Raw genomic sequence first — 22,233 nt, forward strand, 5'->3', positions numbered from 1 at the left:
CGGGTTACTCTTCACTCTGTGCTAAACCCAAGCCGAGTTGCAGGCAGCGGGAGGAGATAAATAGACATAAATGTTTGTTGGTATTAAAACAGCTGATGTTCTGTCTGAAACGCTTCACCCGCTCCCTATGCTCTCTGTGCTTTCCAGGTGGGAGATGGAGGATGGTGCAGAGCTGGAAGATGGAGAGAAAGCTATGGTAGAAGAACTTCAAAGAGCCTATTTTGTTTGCCACTGCAGCCAGGGACTGCAGGACCCTGCTGAAGCTGATGAGACAGTGGCAGAACAGACCCAGGAGGGACCGCAAACATCCGATAAAAGCGCTGCCCAATAACAGCCCAAGCAGTTGGAATTTTTATCATGTTGTAAATGTTTACTTGTAATACACACTCACAGCTCTCAAGGTATTAGAGTGTGTATGTTTGTGTGTGTGGGTGTGAGTGTGTGTGCACATTTGTAGGTGTAATTGGGTTTGTGCATATGCTGTATGCTGCAAATTTGCATATGTGTATGCATGAAAACATGAGTGAGAGGACAAGAAACTGCGTAACAACAAAAAGAGTGAGGGAGTCGGCGCCTCCTTCTTTATGCACACCCCTCAGACAAACTCTCTGTGCTTTTCTATGCTGCATCAGACGCATTTCATCTTTTTGGAGCACATCTCCAGAAATCAGTTCTGGGAAATGGAGAGCCTGGATTTGTTTGCCTGGGACAAGATGGGACTGTGTGATCATCATAGGTAGTTGAAGTTTTTTTTTTTTTTTTTTTTTTGAGGCAGTGAATGTAAGGACATTGGTGTCAGCATACTTTCTCCTGGTTCCTGAAAGCAAACATCAAATATTACGGTTGGGAAGCAAGATGATGTATGTTTTGATTGCAGTGTGTCCCAAAAATCTGCCCCACTATGTAATATCAGTCGGTATTTTGTGCAAACTGAGAAAACATTTATTTTATGTGTAATACGATTGCTCAGTATATTTTTCCAAGTTTGTCCGTGTTTTGTTATTCATGAGATGGAGATGGAATGTTCTAGAATTAAACATGAAAATAAAATCATATATTCTCATATATTCTCACTTTATTGAATATTCTTCTGTTGTATATGATCATTTTGTGTGATCTCTGTGCAGTCAATAATTTATGATGATTTATGACTATGAAGTTAGCATTACGTTTTTGATTTAAAACATCATATGTTCTTCCCCATTACATCTGATCAAGTAAGGATTAAACAACTCAAACGAAGCTCTTTTCAACAACAAGAATATAATTTAAGCTCACAAAGGCTACTGCACACCCTTTGCAATTCCTTTGAGAGACGAGGAAAACATTTCCTGCTCCAGAGAGGGATGTTCCTTTCCTTAACTAGGTTTTCAATGCAAATGTAGTAAGATTATGATCGCCAAGCCACTTAGAGAATACAAAAGACAACAAAATGTTCAGCAACTGAATTCTGTCTCTGACTCTGAATAAAGGCTAAACAGCAACAAAGCACCATTAGTCTTTGTAAATGTACTGTATTTAACATAACAAAACAGTTGGTGTTGGTGAAAAACAGTATTTAGCTTGCCAAACTGTTCTTCTAAGATAACTGTTTTCTGTGAAAAAAAAAAAGCTTTGATCTCCTTTTTTTCCCTCTCCCTCCTGGAGTAAATACATGTAGGGTTATCCATTTGTATTTCTATTGTAGACAGGTGATAGGTTCAGAAGACACCTGTCAAAAAAGCTGACAGTATAATTCAAAACAAATCATTACAAAGAATGATTAATCACAAAGAAAACGAAATATTCTATTATTCGGTATCCATTTGGGGATTATCAGGCCTATATAAACATTTTAGAATCCCTGAGTTGTGACATATTCATACGGGATAAACAGTCACAGCAGTAATCAAATTTCCACAGCAAACTCTCTCAGCAGAAACACGTAGGTTTCACTTGTACATCTGTTCACAAGTACAACAATCTTTAGCAGTTTTAGCATTAGTAGTTTAGCAGCCAGCATGGTGGTGTTACAGACAGACCATCTTTCAGCCAGAGCACCATGGTTTCCATTTATGTCTTTGTCTAGTCCTAGTTCCTGAAATTTCAGCTTCAAGTAATTAACAATAACCACATCTCCAGTTCATAACACATTCTCTTGTTTTTTTTGTTGTTTTTTTTTCATTTTTTTTTACTAAGTCCAAGTCAAATTTTTCAAACTTTGAATAGCTCCCTTCAGAGCCACAGGCGACATTATACAAATGCTTTTGTGTTGGTGAGGGTATCAAGTTGTTTAAGTCATTAGGCTCAACTCCAGGTGAATTCCAGAGTTATTGGTTGATTTGCTTGACTTTTTTGATTTAGTCAATGCTGTAGAAACTTAAATGTGACTTATGTCCAAGTCATGTGACTCTAGGTGTGCAGAATGAAAAGTATCTCCTTTATCTTGTCAAACTCAGAGGAGATCAATGCCACGATATGTCATCTCTGTTTCTCATTTGGGTCTCTCTTTGTAGCATCTCCAGCGCTCTGCTTGAGGAAACAGGGTAGCTCAACTCCCCAGAGAAACAGCTTCAACTTCTAGAGGCTATCCAGAAGTAGGGCATCCAGCTTTACTTTAACCAAGAGGCTATTTCTGTGAATCAAAAAGCAAGTGTCATAAAGCGCAATTGCAGGTACACTGTACAGGTGAACAAGGTATGTCACCGTATCAGTCTGGCACGTCTAGTCACAATGATGAACATCTTAACCATGAATTCAAGTTCTTTCCTTTCCCTTTAGATAATCCATGTCAACCTGACAGGCTTGTGAGAAGAGTCTTGAAACCTGAAAGGTTTCACATAACAGCTTCTCCCTAGAGAAATCGATGAGATAGAAAATCACCATGAGGTGGTATCCAACATCTAAATATTCTAGAAGATAAATAATACTGAATTTAAGATAACACAGATGACAAATGTTACTCTTTTATATTGGCTGCTACTCAATGTAGGAGACAATATTAAACAAAAAGCTGAATAAAGGACGGTTTGACTACGGGAGAAGCCAACTATTAACCAATAAGTAAAATCTATAGAGGGTGCTGAGGCAGGTGTGTCATGGTAACAGTGATATAATGATGGCACTCAATTCATCCTCCTGCCAGCTTGAGCTGATACATACAGCTAATCACTGTTCTCTTGTATTATTATGTCAAAACAAAGACTGCACTGTACTTAAGTATAAGTACTTATAATATATCTTGTACTTGACTTGAGTCATTTTCTCCTACTTTATACTTCTACTCCATGTCTGAGGCAAATATTAGACTTTTCCCTACACTACATTTTTTCCAGCTCGTGTTACTAACCTTTTAAAGATTCACTATTTTAAACCAAACATAATCATGTCGAGTATGATGCATTGTTATTGACTAAACTACCCAACAGTACATAAAGGTGTCACAATTGGCTCCACTTTGACCAGCTATAACATTAAAATGTTTCTACATGTTTATGTATTAGTAATCATAATAATTTTATATAAAATGTATTAATATTACTGAGTCGTCATTTGGCTGCATCTACTTTTGATACTGTAAGTACACGTCGCTGATTATACTTATATACCTTTACTAAAGTAAGATTTTGAATGCAAAGCTCTTACTTGAAATAATTAGTATTTTTACATTGTAATCTTCCTTCTTTTACTTAAGAGAAAGATCTGAATATTTCTTCCACCACTGTCTTAAAATCAGCCTTGAACGGCCAGTTATTCTCACTTTAATCTGTTGTATTCTCACAAAATTATGACTCTTTTTTGTACTTTCTGAGTACAGAGTTGAGTGTCATTTGTTTCACATAAAACTATCCCCTTCAGTAATATAAAATCATCACAAGGCAAGTTTACATATGAACGGCGTCTGATATAAACAATAAACAAACGCAGCCAACGGGTAAAAAAAAAAAAAATCACAGGCTACAGAAAACATCTGTACAAATTGAAAGCAGCTGCTGTGCTACTGTGTCTTTAAATAATCCTTCCAGTCCGTTGCCCTGGTAACCCGGAAGCTTCACACTCTCCATGCTCTGCACTGCTCAGAGTCCTTCCTGTTTGTAGAAATTTCAAGGAAGCAGCAGCAGCAACTGGACAGTCGCATTTTTACTGATGGTGCGTGAGTCGAACAAAAAGCATGCATGCATCTACTGTAAAAAAACTCGTCCTCTGCGAACCTCCGTGCTTAGTTTGGCTGTTAAAGAATGTGAAATAAAAAAAGCACGACTATACCTACTCTACATGCTCGCAGTGAGGAGCTCCATGCAGAGCGAGTGCACACATCACGGAGTTGTTGTTGTTTTTTTTTTTTAAAGAATACGAAACATTAAACAGATGTTGACTGTTGTTGGGTAAATGACGAAGCAGTCTGAGGTATTTAAGCGTGTGATAATGATCGGTTTTACTGCCTGCAGCGTCGTTTTATAGCAAGAATAACTTTGCTATGTTTGCATAATGAATTAAAGTTGTGGCACGGGTGCAAAGTTGAGCGAGCACACGGTTGCTGCTGCTACATGTTTCATAGCAGTAATGTTGACAGACAGTGGTAGTTAAATGTTTATGCGGTGTGTCATTGCAGCTTATTGATCCGTTTTATTCCGCAAGCTCATGAATTAGCTGAACTTGAGGTTAAAGCACAGAGCTTGTACAGAGGATTCAACAGTAAACTGTATTCTGGCTCACTGCCAATTTACAGGTGCAACAAGCTTTGAGACAATTAGCAGTACATGTTTGGTCAGTTGGTCAAAAGGTTTAGTTCTTATAAATACACACAGTAGGCTTTATGTGTTCCAGCACTGATAAATCCTAGTTCTTAGTTTTCTTCTTGTCAATTCCCACATGTGACAGGACACATCTCAGTGATCTCTGGGAGCACAGAGCCCATGCTTTCTCATCTTTGTGCCGCCATACCAGCCCTATACATACTGTGGATCGCCATGGCCCAGGTAGCTGGCCAGGAGGACAGAGAGAAAACTACTGCACTGAAAGGTGAATATGGAGCAATACTGTGAAAATATGAAAGTGAGGTAGTGCTCTTGGAACAGAGGAAAAGAGGGAACGTTTATGTTAAGAGGAGAGAAGAGTGGACTTAACCTACAGTTATAACTTACAGGGTCAGTTATACTGCACAGATTGATGTAACTTTTAACATGTTTATTGTTATTTATATGTATTCATTTTATTCTTCTTTATTTCTTCTTAGTTAAACTTTCTGACTTCTTGTTTTGGAGCTGTCTCTTGCATCCTCACTAACTCGATGCAAACAAACTCCCCTGGAAATGTCAGCTGCTTTGACCCCAGTGAGGTTTTTCCCCTATGCTGACCTGGAGGCAGAGACACCAACATGTCTGACTTGTCTAATACCTGTAAAACTCATAATTCCTGTTCTTGCACTGTTGATGATGTACAGCCCACTCATCCCTCCTAGAAAAGTGTTTCTACAACACCACACAACCTTGTGACTGGAAGGAATTTTTTTTTTTCCATGTTATCATCTACTGTTAAAATGGTAGATTATTAAAATGAGAAATACAAGAATATTTTGCACAAGCCACAGCAGAATAAATGTCACAGAAAAATAAGTTTTGTCTCAGTCTGGTATGAAATAATGAGCAATTCCTCCCATTTGATTTGTGAATGCATTCCTTTAAAATTCTTGTGGCCTGCCTGACTCTAAATACAGGATTTTCTTTTAAATATTTGGCTTTTGATTATGAAAGCCTTCCTTAGAAGTGCATATGTAGGCTTTTTTGCTGGCCCATAAAGTAAATAGCACAGGACAGGAATTTTTCTACTTAACTTTGAGTAAATCAGATTCACCCACCATTTATTTAGCAGATCAATTTGTGCAATTTCTTTCTACTTCAGTTAGAAAATTTGCAGAAAAATGATTATAGACATTTTGGTTTGGCTATTATTTGACGAGAATATCTTCTTTTCCACCTCCTGCGCCACTTGGAAATGAAGAGCTTTTAGTTTAATCTGCTAGGGGGAACTTTGGCATAGAAGGTGCTGTTGCTTCATGACTTAACAAAATGGGGAGACCTTATGGAGGTAAAATGTATGTCACTTTGCTAGAAATGCTAAGGTTAAAATTTTGTGACTGTGATTATGACAAGTAAATTTGACTTTCTTTTTTTTTTTAAAGAAAAGCAGCCATAATTGTTGTCACTAATTTGATTTTCTCTTTCTCCTCAGATTTGCTGTCAAGAATAGATTTAGATGAACTAATGAAGAAAGATGAACCTCCTTTCACTTTCCCCAAAACACTGGAGGAGTTTGAATATGCCTTCAATGAATGTGAGTGCTCATTTAAAACTTCAAACCATAAACCACAAGTGCCACCATGAGTTCCATGGCTTGCCAAATAGTAGATAAAGCTTTCTGCTTTAAGAAAAACCACCAAAGCCCATGCACTTTAATAAATTAGAACATCACTGCTGAGTACTAAAGTCCAAGCTAAATACTTTGGCACAGGTGAAAATAAAGTTAAATCTTGGCACTAAATTGGCAGCTGCATGAGGTGTAGATATAAACTGCAGGGAAATGTCTCTCCTCGCAGTCAGTGAGCTGTTGTCTAAAGCACTCTTTTTAGCTTGTAACCCTTAAAATGAAGCAGCGTCTACTTGCGACCCCTTGTCACAGCTTGAACATGTCCACCAAAGAATGTTTCACTTGAATTAATGTCCTGAAGAGGTAAAACTCTAATTCAAATAAAAGAAAAGATTAGATAAAAGTCCAAAAAATGAATTCAAATTTGTGCTGCAGAACAATCTGTTTTCCTTCTTTTATTTCTCACTGTTCTATAGAGTTGGTTGCATCAACCAGGGTTGTGTTAAAGCTACTGTACAGAGACATTTTCAGTATGGGAGCTTGTGTCCATATAGTGTTTTTTTTTCTGAGCGCCAGCATCTTTTTACAGTTGTCCCCAGTGAGGAGAGAGTGTATGCAACAGCATGTGGCCGCCTAGAGAAAAATCCTTGCACCCAGCGTCTTTTTTTCTGAGCGTTCCTACATTTTTTGTGCGGCCGCTCTGAGCGCTTCTAGTTGAAAATCTCTGAACTTTTTCAGAAAGGCGTTGGTGTCGTCACTGTTCTACGGCTGTCAGACTGAGCTGTGACAGCGGGGACATCACCGTTATTAAGCTCATCTGTTCACAGTATGAGGGCAAGCAATGAAAAACAATGTCAAACAAATAGATAGTTAGTAAGCACAAGGGCGATGCTAGTCTATCACACAACAGTGGTTAGAGTGTTGATATGTTGTCATAGAAATTGTTAAGATATTGTTGTCATAGAAACAAAACCCACGTGCAGTGTCTTTTTTTTTCTCTCAGCGCTTCATCCCAGTGCCCTGCCAGCACTTTTCTGCCAGAGAAAAACGTGATATGGACACACGCCCCTAAGAGAGTCTTCTGTTCAGTGTTATATCACTGTTTTTGAATTAATGACCCAAAACTGTGTTTGGTGTCACCTGGGACATTTTGGGGGTACAGGTGTACTGTAGTGGTGTGAATGTCCGTGTGTGTGCGTGCATGTGTGTGTGTGTGTGTGTGTGCTTGTTTGTCAGTTAACAGTGACAGCCAGGAGCTGAGTGGTGTTGGTCCAGATGATATAAAAGTCTCTTTAGAATTCTCCTGGCTCGCTTTGATCTAACCAGGTGGAGAGAGGCTTGGAAAGGTGGTGGTGGTTTTGGCTCTTAGTATTCCCCTGTAGTCTCTTTCTCTCTCTCCTCCCCCCCCCCCCTCTGTTCTCTGTCAGTGTCTCTGCTGGCTGTCTGGCTGGCTGAGTGGGGGACATGTTGTGTACTCTACGGCCCGTCAGTAACCTACTCAGCCTTGCCCTCCGCCTGACGGAGCATTTGCATAACCTCGCTGTGCCTAAGAACAGAGACACATAGACTTACCCCCCACCCACCGTCCCCTCTACCTCACCCTCGAGTCCCAACTCAGTCTCACATGGAGGGAGGAACACACTCAGAGACACTCCCGTCTCTTCTCTCTCACCTCTCTGTCTCCCCTCTTCTCTTTTCTCTCCCTTCCTCCGTATCTCTCTATTTCTGTCCCTGCCCTGCTCAAAATCCACAACCGAGACATAACTTACCTGCCCACACACACAAACACACACACACACAGAGACATACACACCTATACCCATCTGTATGTCTTGTCAATTTCCACTCAAGCCTGTTTTTGAAGGATAGCATTTCTATTAAAGCCGTGGTGGCCCTCAGGCAGTGTCTCTAGTGCTGTATGTCTGCTCGCAGTCGCCCTGGCTTGCAGGCATTTCTATAGCTACACCCAGGATACCTTTGCCCGAGACAGGTGGAACAAAAATGTTAATTTGACCATGTAATGATGTGAATACAGACGAGGCTGTGTACAATAGTTTGCAGGTATCTTAATCACTGAATTTGATGGCTTCATCTCGCTAGCCCTCCGGTTTTCCATTACTGGAAATCCAAGGTTATGTACACCTAATTAAGCGGCCAAATTGAGAACAGAATGCTAATTATGACAGAAAAAGAGGATAAAAGTTGAGAAAACGTTATTCCTCTGAGAGGATGTGATGTGTTGGGGGAGGCGGTGGCACAGATCCCCTCCCCCCCTCCCACCCCCACACCCACCCCCCGATACACACAACCGCACACACACACACACACACACACACATACTTTTCTCTCCCTCCATCCCTCCCTCATGCCCACAGACACACACACACACACACACACACACACACACACCTTTCCTACTGTAGGATTTCATTATAGCTCCTCTCTCCCTTCTCTTAGGCGGTAGTGTTTAGATCCTCACCCCTACATGAATGCATAATTGATTTTCTTCAAGGTACTTTTGTGCACACTGCTTTATCCTAACTTCTCAACCCTTCTCCTGCTCTACCTCACAGGCACAAGTCTGCTTTTTAATGCAACATGATGACAAACCAGGATTACATTACAACTAACCACGAAAGCAAGTACTGTAATACACAGTGTATTAGCTATGTAAGATTTATCACATTGATAGAGGGGTGAAAATGGTGGCAATTTAGAGGCAGATAAAAAAAAGCTTATGCATTCTTTTATCTTGCAAACATATATATTTATTTATATCTTAGATGTGTTTTCTCACATTGTGCAATAATTGAGAAAGTATGAGAGCCCCCTGGCTATTTGGGTTAAGTATGTGTACTTTTCAGTGGTTTAGCTCTTTCAAATTCTGCAGTCATGAAGGTCAAAATTAAATTTAACACTGCTTAGTGTTTTATTGTGTTGTAGTGTCAACCGCAGGATCGATGGGCTCTTGGCAAAGGTATAAACCTAGTGGTTCAACAGCCACGCGAGGGTAATTATTTATTAAGAAAAAAAGTAGTACCCCGTCTGAACAGCATTTTACCGTCTCATGACTGTTTTATATGAAACAAAACCTGGATGTGTTTAAAACTCCCCTGATTTCCCTAAATTATGATGAATAACTTAAACGTTATCCCAAAGATCTTTTGTTTTTTCTCAGTCAATTCTTATGTGTTATAATGGCGACGTGGCAACAATTCATTGAACTATACATGCTTAAGCCTAGTGACACTTACTGTATGACCACACCTGGTCTTCCTGGCTGGAGCTGCTGGTGTGTGTGTGTGTGTGTGTGTGTGTGTGTGTGTGTGTGTGTGTTAGGGGACGGGGGTGTTTATGTGTGTGTATGAGTGTGTAAGCAATGCTGGTTAGGGTGATTGGCTGATGCCCAGACAGCATCCTCAAAGGAATTGTAAGGAGCAGTTGTCGTTGTGGCTGATGTGTGCCAGGCCACCTTTCTCTCTCCATGCTTACACACACACAAACACACACTCTGGACCTTTCCCACACCTCCTTTAGTCTTTGCTTTTAGAGATTTCAGGTGCAATAGCCAGGACAGACCTGTGGCCTGTCGCCAGAGTGAGCGAGGACGGAGAGGAAGAGAGAGATGGACACAGTTGAAGAGGAAAGGGAGAGGCTTTTAAATGGATGAAAAGAGGGAGAGAGGGAAAGAGAATTTGTGCCATACCAGCTGTCCAGCCCTGGCCTGCCAGATTACCCAGAAGGCCGTTGGAGTCGTGACTGGAAGAACGCTGCTGCATCCACAGGCCTTGTACCTGCCAGATGGGGGGGCTGAGGGAGGGAGAGTAAGGAAGTGAAAGGATCAAGAGAGGAAGCGCAAGTGGGAGAGAGAAAATAAGCAATGAAAAACTGAAGTGCATCATTTGGCATACATGTCCAGTAAGAAGTAGTGCCCCCCCGCCCCCACAGTACCTACACATATACACATATCAATTATCATTACAGATGCGCTTTTTTTTTTTCCTCCTTTCATTCTGTCTGTCTTCTACAGATGGGCAACTCAGACATATAAAGACAGGAGAACCCTTTGTGTTCAATGCCAGAGAGGATCTCCACCGCTGGAACCAGAAACGTTATGAAGCTCTGGGAGAGGTAACATACTGCTTTCTCTACTGGCATACTACAGTAAGCAATAATATGGGGGTTCGTAGGATTCTTTCAGGCCATCCAGGTTCAGCAATTTTTTGCAGTGCCTACTCGTTTTATTAGGATTTTCTGTCCTGACCCAGGCTATTTGTAACATGGCTTCACAAGATGTAGCAATGGTTGTTGATTCTTTGTGGAACAAATTGACATGGCATATAAGCCCTTATCACACATGGCACCTGTGACATTGCTTTACTATATTGGTGTAAGGCAGTGTGTTTTTTTGGCATTCACATATACTGTAGATACCCCTTACTGAATAGTGTCATGTCAATTTTTCTCACCATGGTGGCAGAACTGCTGGAGAGGGCAAGTTGTAAAGTATTTCCTCCAAGAAAGAAGAGCATTTCCAGTCTTACGCAGGCTGCCATTTTTTTTTTTTTTTTTGTTTACTTGTTTTAAGTTGATTGTGTTTTCATTCCTGCAACTCAATGCTGACCATATGCTTCTTATTTTACACAGTCCAGAAGCTAGCAGGCCAATGTAATTATATAAGTTTTTATCAAGTAATTATTATGTAATTATCAAGTTTGACTCATTTAATCCTTTTGACTTCCATACATGTGCAGTATATGTCTAAGAACATTGTTATTTTTTGTGTGCTTTATCCATTCATTAGGCTGTTAATTGAGTTGTGTAAGAGTTACAAAAGTGTTACAAGGCCCTGAGTAGGCTGATTCCAGCTCTGTTTCAAACATGATGTGGACATAAATTGCCACACCATTTACAGTTTAAAATTTGTGTGTATGGACGGTAGAGCTCTAACAAATTCTTCCATATTAACCTGGATGGACCGCATTGTCGCGTGCTTTATAACACCTAAATGCCACTGCCACAGAATGTCTTTAACTGAGGTGTATCCTGTGGTCCAGGCCTCTGTCAGATTAGAGTGAGGAAGTATTTTAAAGGTCATGGTCCGCGGAGGCAGACTGGCACAATTGATTTCACCCTAATCATCTTCTTGTCAGCTTAGTTGAGGTATGACTTGAGTTTGAGGTCAAATTTGTCACATAACTCCAGTCAAATTCAGGAATGCAAAATCTGAACTGGACAGCGATACATCTTCTGATTCTGAGCAAGAACCTGAATCAAATGTAAAGTATGTACCAGGAAAGAAGTAGGCGTGATATGGCAGCTGGTGTATAGAGCAACCTGTTGGTGATGCACACATTACTGGAGGTCTGCATACATTGTTCTGATGGAGACTTAGGGCTTGACACTGCATGTAAACAAAAGAATCTCTTCGGACTGGTGTGTAATGGGACATGACTGTGGCCTTTGTTATTCTTTGCTACTGTACGTCTGTGGACTATATGGTGGGAAACTTTTATTTAAAGGGTTCCACAAAATACATACAGCTTGAAAATCTTGCCGACACTTTTTTGAAGTTGACACACTTATGAAGTTCCGTGGTCGTCCAACTGCATCACCATATATCCATCCTAAAGTTCACCTCTAATTCACTCCCACAGTACCACCACATGCAATATGCATTAAGATAATGAGACAAATGTTCTTTTGTAATCTGTTTTTTTATTTGCATCCCCCGCTATGTTGCTTTTAATTGTTGTGTGCATTCTTTGAAGTTCAAAGCAAGTGATAGACCTGTTTGTGGGATTACCTGGGTGTTTTTATTATTTCTAATGCAGGTATACAGTGGCTCCTTTGAGAGCCAGCCTTCTGTGAAGGCTTTTTTCCCTTCTTTTCTTTTGCCTGCTCAGGCTCTATCTACCAGCATCTAAAAAGGCTGCAGAAACAAACATTTGGTAGCAGGCAAGCAAAGGCCCTGAAAGAACACACAGACATTTAAACTAACCGAACTCAGGCATCCAAGGGGGGCCAAACATTTGGAGGAAACAAATAATCATCAAGCAGGATGTATGCAAATTTTATTCATCCCATGATTAAAAAATTGACAGAAGCATCTTCTTCAGAGGAGAAAAAAGGAAACGGTGTCAATCAGTGTTGATATGAGCTCGTGTAATGAGAACATATACTGTCTGAGTTGTGCTGCAGGAGATTAACTGGCTGAGAAGACAGAAGCACTACCTGAATAAGCAGTATTATCTGTCTGTTGTTTTTAGGCCACAGATGATTCAAGAAAATGAATACTGTACCTTGCTTGTACAAATGCATTGTTTTTACTGGTAAGAAATATGCTCTTTTATAAATAGACACAGCTACTGAATTGTATGCCTTTGGTTGTAAAAGTAGGTTATGCTGCTTAGTCAGTCTCTGTATGTGTGAGTTTAAGAGTGTGTGTCACACAGGCATATCTGCGTGTTTATTTCTGCGTCAGTCTGGTCGAGATGTATCCGTACCTGGAATTTCTGTCATTGTTTGTCCATCAACTCTTTGTCTCATTCCTCTCCTGAATTCTGCGTAAAAGGTTCGGTTCAGATAGTAGCCCTGCGTGAAAAAACACAGACTGCTTATTAATTTGAATGAAGCCTGTCCAGTGACACAGCAGGGGTGCCAGCACAGGGGGCAAAAAATGTAAACCTGCTGTAATGCAACATCATCCAGCAATACACTGCATCGGCCAATCATCTACAATACATTTAAGCGCACATTCCTGGCAGGTTACTTAATAACTGTATTTCTACTGTTCAGTCTCATAATCATCGCGATGAAAGACAAAATAATTGCTGCCATGATAAATTTCCATGATTATTATAAACCTCTGTGCAGTGTTTTGGTGTCTGAGAAGCCTCCAAATTCACAACACAACCCCACCAACCAACATGCGTTGTTTTAATGCAGGTCTGATTTTGGTCTGAATGTGGGCTAAGCCATGAGGGTAAATGTAGAATAAACTTTAATGCAGACAAGTGTGTTGTGGGTCAGTACGTCTCCCCAACATACCTCAATTCCATCTATCAACTTGCCACCTGAGACGGTCTGAGAGCTAACCACAATGCAGCCTGAGAGCCGAGTGTGATGGCACAAGGACGTGGGTACATGTGTTTGCCCCTGGCAGTGTGAATAGAATGGCATCATCATTGCCCCCTAATGTTCAGTCACATTCCTCTCTCTCTCTCTCTCCCTTCCTCCATACCTCTGTCCATCTCTCCCTCCCTACTCTCTTCTTTTCAGTTTCTTTATATCTTCATGGTCCTGTATTTTGTATGGAGGACTGTGTGTGTGTGTGTGTGTGTGTGTCTGTGTGTGTGTGAGAAAGAGAGAGAAAGGGGGGGTGGTGGGGGGGGGTAGGCGACTGTATTGTCAGACACATCACAGCACCAGATGTCCAATTTGCACTTCAGCCTCGTCTGAATGGAGGGACGGATAGAAAGAGTGAGAGCGAGGATGTTGGTGTGATGGCCTCCAAGCAAAAGAAAGAGATGGGAAGAAAATTTGAGTTTAGCGCAAGAGCAGTGAATCATTTTTAACTCTCCATTTTTAATCTATAAAAAAATAATTTAAACATTTTCCCATACAGTAAATGGTGTGATGTGGAGAGATTTGCAAAGGCTATGTCTGAGAACCTGCACTGGTTCCATTTGTTTGGACACCATGGGCTATATTTACACACATAAAAGTAGAAGGCAAGTTTGTCGGGAGTTGTGCAAAATCATTGTGGGAAATGTAGGAAATCACTTATTGAACAAGACAGGTTAAAGGAAAGCGGATACAAAAGATCATTAAAACAATGAGTAAATAACACAAATTCAACGGTTTGAATGTGCTGACTCAGCTGACTGATGTATTGACTCAGTGCAAACATAGAGTCAACAGGAGAATAGTGCTGGCCTCTCCAAACCATAAGCTTTCTGGCATGAGAATATCCTAAGGGGGCACGTGGTTATTGAATATTCAAACTAAATTCTTTCAAGGGATGCTTAGTTCATTTGGTAGATTTAGCTATTTTTCCTTTTTACCCAGAGTCAGCTCACACACTGATGCCTTTTTTTTTATATCTCTGTGTAATTTGAAGGTATGGCAGTAGCATAAAAAAGGTATCTACGGTTGTCTGTCTCTGGATAAGTAGGACAAATAGGAAAGCTGAAAAAACTGTATTATCCCTGTCAAGTTCTGGGTGCACTCTATAAAGACAGAAATGATCTCATTGTCTGATATTTCAATGAACCCCAGTTTATAAATTGTTTTACTGTTATAATGTACGGTATATTTTTATTATTGTTATTTTCCTCTTAGTGTGCCGTTTTGTTTTAGTCAAGTCGAAAGCGTTCCACAAAACCAAGACTGAAAAACTCTGGTGTAGTGACATTGTAGTGGCTGTAATATTACAGCTGTAATACAGTGCAGGCTATCTGTGCGGTGTTGCTCAGTGCAGCAGGGTCACCTCAGCGTGTGTAGGTGTCAGTTGTAGTCTAATTCCTGTGATTCGGTGATGAATCTCTCTGATAGAAGACAAGCATAGGGTCTGGCCCAGATGGAGCTCTATTAAGCTGTTAATAAATGAGGATTCTTCTCTGCTCTGCCTGCATCTGTGGAATGGAAGGCACTCACAAATTTGTACACACACACACATACACACACATACACACACAGCCAGAATATTATAATGAAGTAAAGCTAGCCAGATGGCTGAATTAGAAAGCCGTCTCTCTCTCTCGTTCTCTCTGTCTCTTCCTCTCTTCCTCTCTCTCTCTCTTTTTCTTTCTGTCTGTCTCTTACACTCTGCTGTCTCTCTGTTATGCTTCTCTTCCTGTCACCCTCTGTTTCCGCATTATGGATGCTGGGTGTTGTCATAACAGTGACCAGCTGGCCAAGGTTTAAGACCCTGCTGAAGTGTCCTTGAGCAAAACACTAAGGAGAAGGGCAAAAGAATTTCCTTGGAACAGTAGAGAAATTATGACCAGCTTTTAAGATAATATAATATAATATATATATATAATAGTGTGTCCGCTGTACACCCACCTGCCCTCCTCTGTAACAGTGTCTGAGTATATCAGGGCCTTTAAAGAGCATCTGAATAAAAATTGAAGGTGAATGGTCACAAAATCTTAATTCTATCAGAAAACATCATCTTTAAAAAAAGACAGAGGGAGGGTAAAAGAAAAGAATACTGGAGGTATGGGTTAGGGTTAGATGTTGGGCAGACAGGTAAATATAGTGACCTATATTAGGAAATAATGTTTGACAAGTAATTTTGCAAAGAACATACTTTGTACGGTATTAAACAATGTTTTTTTTCCATATGTATTAGATGTTTTAGCAGAAATGTAGTAACCTGTTTAGAAAAACAATAGTAACCAACAAGGTATGAATGACATTTTTAGTTTGTGGAGGTGCTATGAATTTATAAAATGTCATGGTGTAGTCATATAGTGTTGCATCAGGCCCATGGTGGGAACCCCAGAGACATTCCTCCATACTGTACTTAAAGCATCAGGAGACCCCATACCAGTCGTGGACCATTTTGTTGGGAAGCTAATGGGATCTCTCTAAAGAGTGACTATAAATGACAGCTGTCTGCCCTGATTCACTGACTACCATCACGTCTCCATTCCCAAAACACTTCAACACTGCCGCTGCAGCTTCTGCTGAGAGCAGGGAGGAGGAAGCAGACACAGTCAGACAAAAATGGTTGCAGGGAGCAGGGTGAGGTGGATTAGAGTTGATGAAAGAGAAGGGAATTGGACAGGGGGTGGGAGTAGTTGAGGGGGGTGTCAGAGAAAAGACACGAGGGCTGGTAGTTACAGCGCTGGCATCTGTCGCTACCGCCGGCACCCACGGTGGCAAACAGTACTTTACTTTGAATTAGCCCTCCACCGGCTTCTCAGTTAACACCTGAGGAGGTCATTACGATGCCATTAGGATGAGTAGCGCAGGGAGGGAGGAGAAGGAACGAGAGAGAGGAATATCTACGCTAAGTGTAAACAGTCTGTCTGTCAGTCTGTGTCTGAGAACTTTCTCTTCCCCTGGAGAGCCCTCTCTCCTCTGACAGAAGAATGACAGAGACCTCATGGGAATAACACCAGTCTCTCTCTCTCTCTCTATCTCTCTTTGTTTCCCACATGGACTGACAGATCACAAATTCACAACAATAGGCCCTATTTTAATACCACTTTCTGTTGGTACACAAGGCTGACTTAAAATAAACAACCTTTCTATTGCCTCATGCTCTCTCTCATTTTCGCAGTCTCTCTCTCTTTGAGTATGCTTTGCTGTTGTTGCCACTGTTGTTGTGCTGCATTGTTCGGGGGATTTTCTTTTTTTTTTTTTTTTTTTTTTTCCTTCTTCCTCTCTTCTATTCTCTGGAGAAGAAGGAATGCTTTCCTGGGTGTAGTCAGTGATACGGCATGGAGCAGCTCTTTCAGTTTCATTATATAAACAGCTTTGATGCGTTTTCTTGCTCTCTGGTTTCTATGGCTAAGTGGCTTTTGGAGAGGGCTCTGGACTAGAGAGACAAGAGGTGTGTGTGTGTCTGTACATGAGCTACTTGTGTATTTGTGTATACTGTACAGTATGTGTTCGCTGTCTTGAGTATATTTGTGCACATGGTTGGTAATCGGAGTTTATGAGACAAACCAGTGTGGCTTCACGGGCCCCAGTAAATGTTAGAATATCTTTAGTTACATTATTTAAACTGAAAACCCAATGAGGCCTTTGTAAATATGACCTCAGATAATTCAGAATTAGTTTTATGAAGTTTTGTGCCATAGCTGAAATTTTCAGTTGAATATTACCTGGACATACACCAAGACTTTTGTATTATTTCATTTGTATTATTATAGTCTTGTGTTTCACTTATCTTTTTGACACTTAGAACAATCTTGATAAACACATCATGATTTGTAATCTCCTCTCAGGGTCGGTTTGAGATTACTGCTATCTTTTCTTCTCCTGTAATCACCTCAGTTTTTCCATTGCCCTTGACCATCTCAACCTTTATCCTCCCTGCCTCTTTTTTTTTTTTTATAGCCCTCTGATTCCTATCCTCCTTTTCTCTTCATATTTTCCTTACTCATGGTCTTCATCTATCCTCCTCTTCCTGTTCTGGTTTTCTTCCTCCTCATGTTTGTTTTGTGCATGCCCGGGAAGGATCATCTCCTTATAGCCTCAGGTGCGGTCAGCCAAACCAGGCATGACTGTTCTAATCAGTGGGAGAACACGCACGCACATTAACTGACACATGTGCACCCATAATGTGGGAGGTCTTTCTCTCTCTTTGTAGTGAGGAGTTTAAAAAACATCAACTTTGCAGCCACAGCGGTCTTCATTAAGACCTTGGCCCGGTGTGTTTATGAGTGTGATGAAGAGATTGTTATGGGGATGACCAGAGGTTTGCTTGGACTTGAAGTCACAGCCCACCCACTTTAAAGAGCTCTTATCAAGGCCACGTACTGTACTGTTCTCTCTCCCCCTCCATACCGCCTTCCACAGCTCCTTCTCCTCTCAGCTGTTCACCACAGTGGGAGCTGGCACGAGATTCTGGCTCCTGGGGATTACCTCTCCATCTCTCCCTTCTTGTCTTCCTTCTTTCCTCCCACTGAGCCCTCCTCTAAGTCCCTTCCTTCCTCCCTGATCCCTCTGTTCTTGCTTCATCGCCACAATGCTTCCCCTACCAAACAAACCACAGACACAGAGGTGACCTCAGCCGCAGCAGGTCTATTTCAGACTCTCCCACGATCGCTCGCACGGTCATGTAGAAAGCTTGCCGTTGTTCAGGGATACATCATCGCCCGGGTGTCCTAGAAGACAATTGAATTGCTGCTTGAAATCTCCTTTTTTTTTACCTATTTTTGCTTCTTTTTTTTTTACCTCAGTGAAGTCTGACTCTGTGTGACCCACAGGTCATTGTAGTGTCTACATAGTGAGGGCTACATGTTTCATAAACTGTCAGTCATAGTCATTTATGTGTGTGTGTGTCTCTGTTGGGGGAAACTATGTCTTTGGACTTGGAATTGTGCAGTCTGGGACTTCAGATCACATGTTTTATGATAGACAGAGAATCCAAGTTTACATTGACATTTTAGGTAATGTTGCACCCGTTACAGTATCTTGTCAGCATGAATGATATTATATATTTGTTGCAGATAGAAAGGCATTGTAAGCATGCTTATTATCATGAAACCTATTGATTTGGATTGATTCAGGTTGCTCTTATCTTTCTCTCCCTCTCTTTCTGTTTTTCTCTCTCACCCCCTCCCTATGTGTCCCTTTGTGTGTCTTAATATTATTTGGCAAATCCACTCCTCATGCTTCTCCTATCATCCAATCCCGACAATGCAGGCACTCAGCGTTGCTTCCTGCAGGCATTTCATTAAAGCACTTATAACACATTGGTAATTAGGTGACAAAGAGGCTTTTCTTATTGTACTGATCAGCTGCTGAGACATAGTCCACAGAGGCCCACACAGAAGGAGGTTGGCTGGGTGTGCACATGTGTGTGTGTGCGCGCGAGTATGTGTGTGCATCACTACGTGAGTTCTGTGCCTCAGCTCTGAGTCTATCCCATTGTTTCTAAAAAATATTTTCTGAGTATGATCCATTGGAATGCTGCAACTATTCACTTTTTTAGCTCTGACCTTTGATCTGATCGTATATTGTTCACTGAAAAGGTCATCTGGCAGTTTACAGTATGAGCTAAAACATAGAGATTACCACACAGCCTGTACAAATTTGGATGTTAGATTGTTATAGTATCCTTTCATCAGCGGAAACACATTCACACAGTGAAACTCTTGCATTCTTCCCACTTTTTTTCTCCCTTCTCTCCTCCATTCGTCTCTCTCCTTATTCCATATCAGATGGTTTTCGAGCCACCTGAGGCACTGAACAAATAACGTAGTGCAAATGAAATTTCCTGTGAGGCTTATTGTTGATGTCATTAAACACTAGCATACTGAGGCCCCGAATCATTTTAGTCTTCATCAGACTGGCTGACATTTTAGTGAATTAGCTGTTGGAGGTTTGGTGGGTTGGGGTGAGGTGAGGTTGTTTTAGCTCCTCTAGCTTTTTTTTTTCCCTCCCTTTACAGGGTCAAACAGTAGATCGATCATCTCATTTAGTCTGTCTGCTGGCCTTTGATTGGCTGTCATAAGGGTAATATGTGTCTGGTGCATAATTTTATTCTTGCATGTTGTCTATAAGCAGTAAATCAAGTTAGGATTGAGTTTCTTTCAGGCATAAAAGAGCATGGCAATATTGTGATTATTCATGAGAATTCACATTTGACTCAAATGTAGAAACCATTTCAAGTTCTCTTAACTTTGGCCTTTTGTTGTCCTTTCCTTCCACTGTGAAAGATCAGCTGTGTGGAGAATAATCTGCCACCTTCAAGATCAGATAGCAGACATTCTCGCAAATTCATGCCATTTAAAATGTGTTTGGAGTTTGGAACATGTAATTTAGGGATATGTATAATTTCATTGTCCTGTGGTTAATGGGAATAGAAAATATTTTGTATTGTGTGCCAAAAATTATAAAGCTAAGCAGCTTGTGGCCTAAAAGAATCTTGTCTTGGCTTTTCTCACTTTTTGGTATTAATCTGCTGCATATTTCTACCAGTCATGTCAACAGTGGCGGCAGAGATTTTCTTACTCCTCCAAGGAACTTGAACAAATGTTGTCATGTTAGTTTAAGTCTAGCTTCCTGACTATTTTTTTGAGATTCTGTGTTATTGTCATGCAGCTGTACTACACCTCTGGTACATATACTGTACCTTATACAGAGTGTTTACTTTTAATTTGGCTTTCATAGATTTATACAGACATTAATGGTCCCCAGAGGATGAATCCCACTGACTTAAGTGAGTACTATCAAATACTAGTACAGTTTCATCCCTTTCCACACATAAATCAGAGCTAAGCATGATCTGTACTGTGAGACATGACTTTCTTGATCCTTGTTTGTGTTTGGGGTATGTCAGTTGGTCGGTCTCTGACTAGAGAGCGTGACTGGGATTCGGACACGCTTTTTAGCGGTGGCGCCACTGCTAGCCTTTGGTTGCCTGATTTAGTTAGGCTGATGCTATAAAGCTAACCAAAGTGAAACTTCACAGCAGGGCAGGACAGCATGTTGCACAGCTCTCCCTGCTGTCCCTCCACCTAACACAGCATTGTCATGACACGGACTGGACATAGGGTCTGTCCTGACATATGCTGGGGCGACATCATCACAGCAGCAATATCTCCAACACAGTTTACTGCCAGTGATTTTGTGCCCTGTCATCTGTTATTACTCTTTACTCCTCTGTCTTTCTCTAACATCCGATCAAAAGTCGAAAATCTGTTCCACAGAGTGTTTCTTTCAGTTCTCAGCTGAGCAAGACGCGGAGAGAAGAAAGGAAGGAGGAAAGGAAAGAGAAAATAAGGAAAATGGAATAGAAAGTTGTTAATGTCACTGAACCATGAAAGGCTTGGCCTGGGGTTGGAATGACTCGGTATACAAGGTTCTTTAGTGCTGTGGCTGCGGGGATAAACATAACTTACATCAGCCCTTCGCTTGTACAGGAGATTTCCTCTCCTGGCACTTACAACCTCAACACTCTCACTGCACTGTGATTCGTGCACACACACGCGCGCACACACACAGACACACACACACACACACACACACGGTACAATCCAGACCCTTTCAAGTAGCTCATGTGCGCACACACGCACACACGCCAGGGGGCAAACAAGGGTTTTGAATAGTATTTTTTATTCTGTTTGCAAGTATGACAGTGGTTGCTATTACTTGTTCACACATACACACAACAGTTTAGTTTACTTTTTTTTTGGATGGATTTGTATCAACAGCAATATGAAAATATTAATTGCAGTAGACAGTATTATCAATGTAATGTCTGCCTGTGTGTGTGTGTGTTTTTTTTTTCTCTCCAGATCATCACTCAGTATGTTTATGAGCTGTTGGAGAAAAAGTGCAACATGACTAAAGCAATCCTGCCAGTAAGTACCCAGAGTGAAAAGAGGCATTTTCCTCTTTGATTTAATGCCCTTGAAGATTAAAGGGAGTATTAAATATGAAAATTGACGTAAATGCTTAGGCTTCAGAGTGTGATTATGATATTGAGTGTCCTGTTTAAAAAAAAATAAAGAAAAGGGGATTGTGAGGAGTCAGCTCTCCTCTCAGTCTTTGTCTTTCTTTTTCTATCTCACTCAGTTTCTCTCTTACTTCCTCTCTTTCTATTACCCCCTCCTCTGCCCACATCCTTTGTGTAAAAGTGTCTCCTCAACAAATTAACTGTATTGTGACGTGTCATTTCAAAGGCGCAGCGGCGCAGCATGCTGATGCTTAATCTGTTTTGCATTCATTTGCGCTGAAGGGGACTTTCTACTCTGCCATCATGGAGTTATTCTTTGCCCAGCTCATCCAGGCTCAGAGCACACACTTGATCCCTTTTATCTGTTGTTGGAAGCATGTTTGTCTCTTTCTGCCCCCCTTTACCCCTCCGTTCCTGTTCTTTTTTCTGTTTCTAAAAGTTGTGATCATTTTTCAGGCTGCATTTATAGGGATGTTAGGCAGCGCTGGTGTTTAGAAGCAGAGTTAGCACCAGCACTAACAGTGTCCATAAATCACCTAGCCAGAGACTCAGCGCCTTTCATTAGCCCCTATACACTTTTACTGGTTTATCTGCCTGGCCTATTTATCTCATTATTCCTCTGGAAAATGGCTCTGTTCTGCTTTTCTGCTGCCCACCCGCCTGCATGTATATGGCGTGTGTGTGTGTGTATTTGTGTGTTAGTGGTGGGTCTGTCCACCTGCGTGGCATTGAACTTGTGACCG

General features: G+C 41.1%; 2 protein-coding genes across 8 annotated transcripts in view; both read left to right on the top strand.

Annotated features, from left to right (window-relative positions):
- The window catches only part of kiaa0825 (KIAA0825 ortholog), a 124,647-nt gene extending 123,584 nt beyond the window's left edge, over window positions 1–1,063 (top strand). For 4 of the 5 annotated variants that reach the window (XM_067607411.1, XM_067607436.1, XM_067607419.1 and 1 more), the window contains one exon: window positions 148–1,063. In XM_067607411.1, the coding sequence (XP_067463512.1) occupies window positions 148–331 (184 nt within the window). In that variant the 3' untranslated portion in view covers window positions 332–1,063. The remainder of the gene's footprint in view (window positions 1–147) is intronic. The other variant, XR_010931098.1, reaches the window with a different exon arrangement.
- A 2,946-nt stretch (window positions 1,064–4,009) lies between these two features.
- The window catches only part of arb2a (ARB2 cotranscriptional regulator A), a 151,770-nt gene continuing 133,546 nt past the window's right edge, over window positions 4,010–22,233 (top strand). Inside the window, exons 1-5 of one of the 3 annotated variants that reach the window (XR_010931106.1) lie at window positions 4,010–4,128; window positions 4,861–5,001; window positions 6,211–6,312; window positions 10,376–10,476; window positions 21,330–21,395. Coding sequence is in view for 2 of the 3 variants with exons in the window: in XM_067607575.1 (XP_067463676.1) it covers window positions 4,896–5,001; window positions 6,211–6,312; window positions 10,376–10,476; window positions 21,330–21,395 (375 nt within the window). In the remaining variant the exon portion in view is untranslated. Of the gene's footprint in view, window positions 4,129–4,860; window positions 5,002–6,210; window positions 6,313–8,704; window positions 10,264–10,375; window positions 10,477–21,329; window positions 21,396–22,233 lie in introns of those variants that run through there. The other 2 variants (XM_067607575.1, XM_067607561.1) reach the window with 2 other exon arrangements.

This window comes from Thunnus thynnus, chromosome 2 (genome assembly GCF_963924715.1).
Source record: "Thunnus thynnus chromosome 2, fThuThy2.1, whole genome shotgun sequence".
NCBI lineage: Eukaryota > Metazoa > Chordata > Actinopteri > Scombriformes > Scombridae > Thunnus > Thunnus thynnus.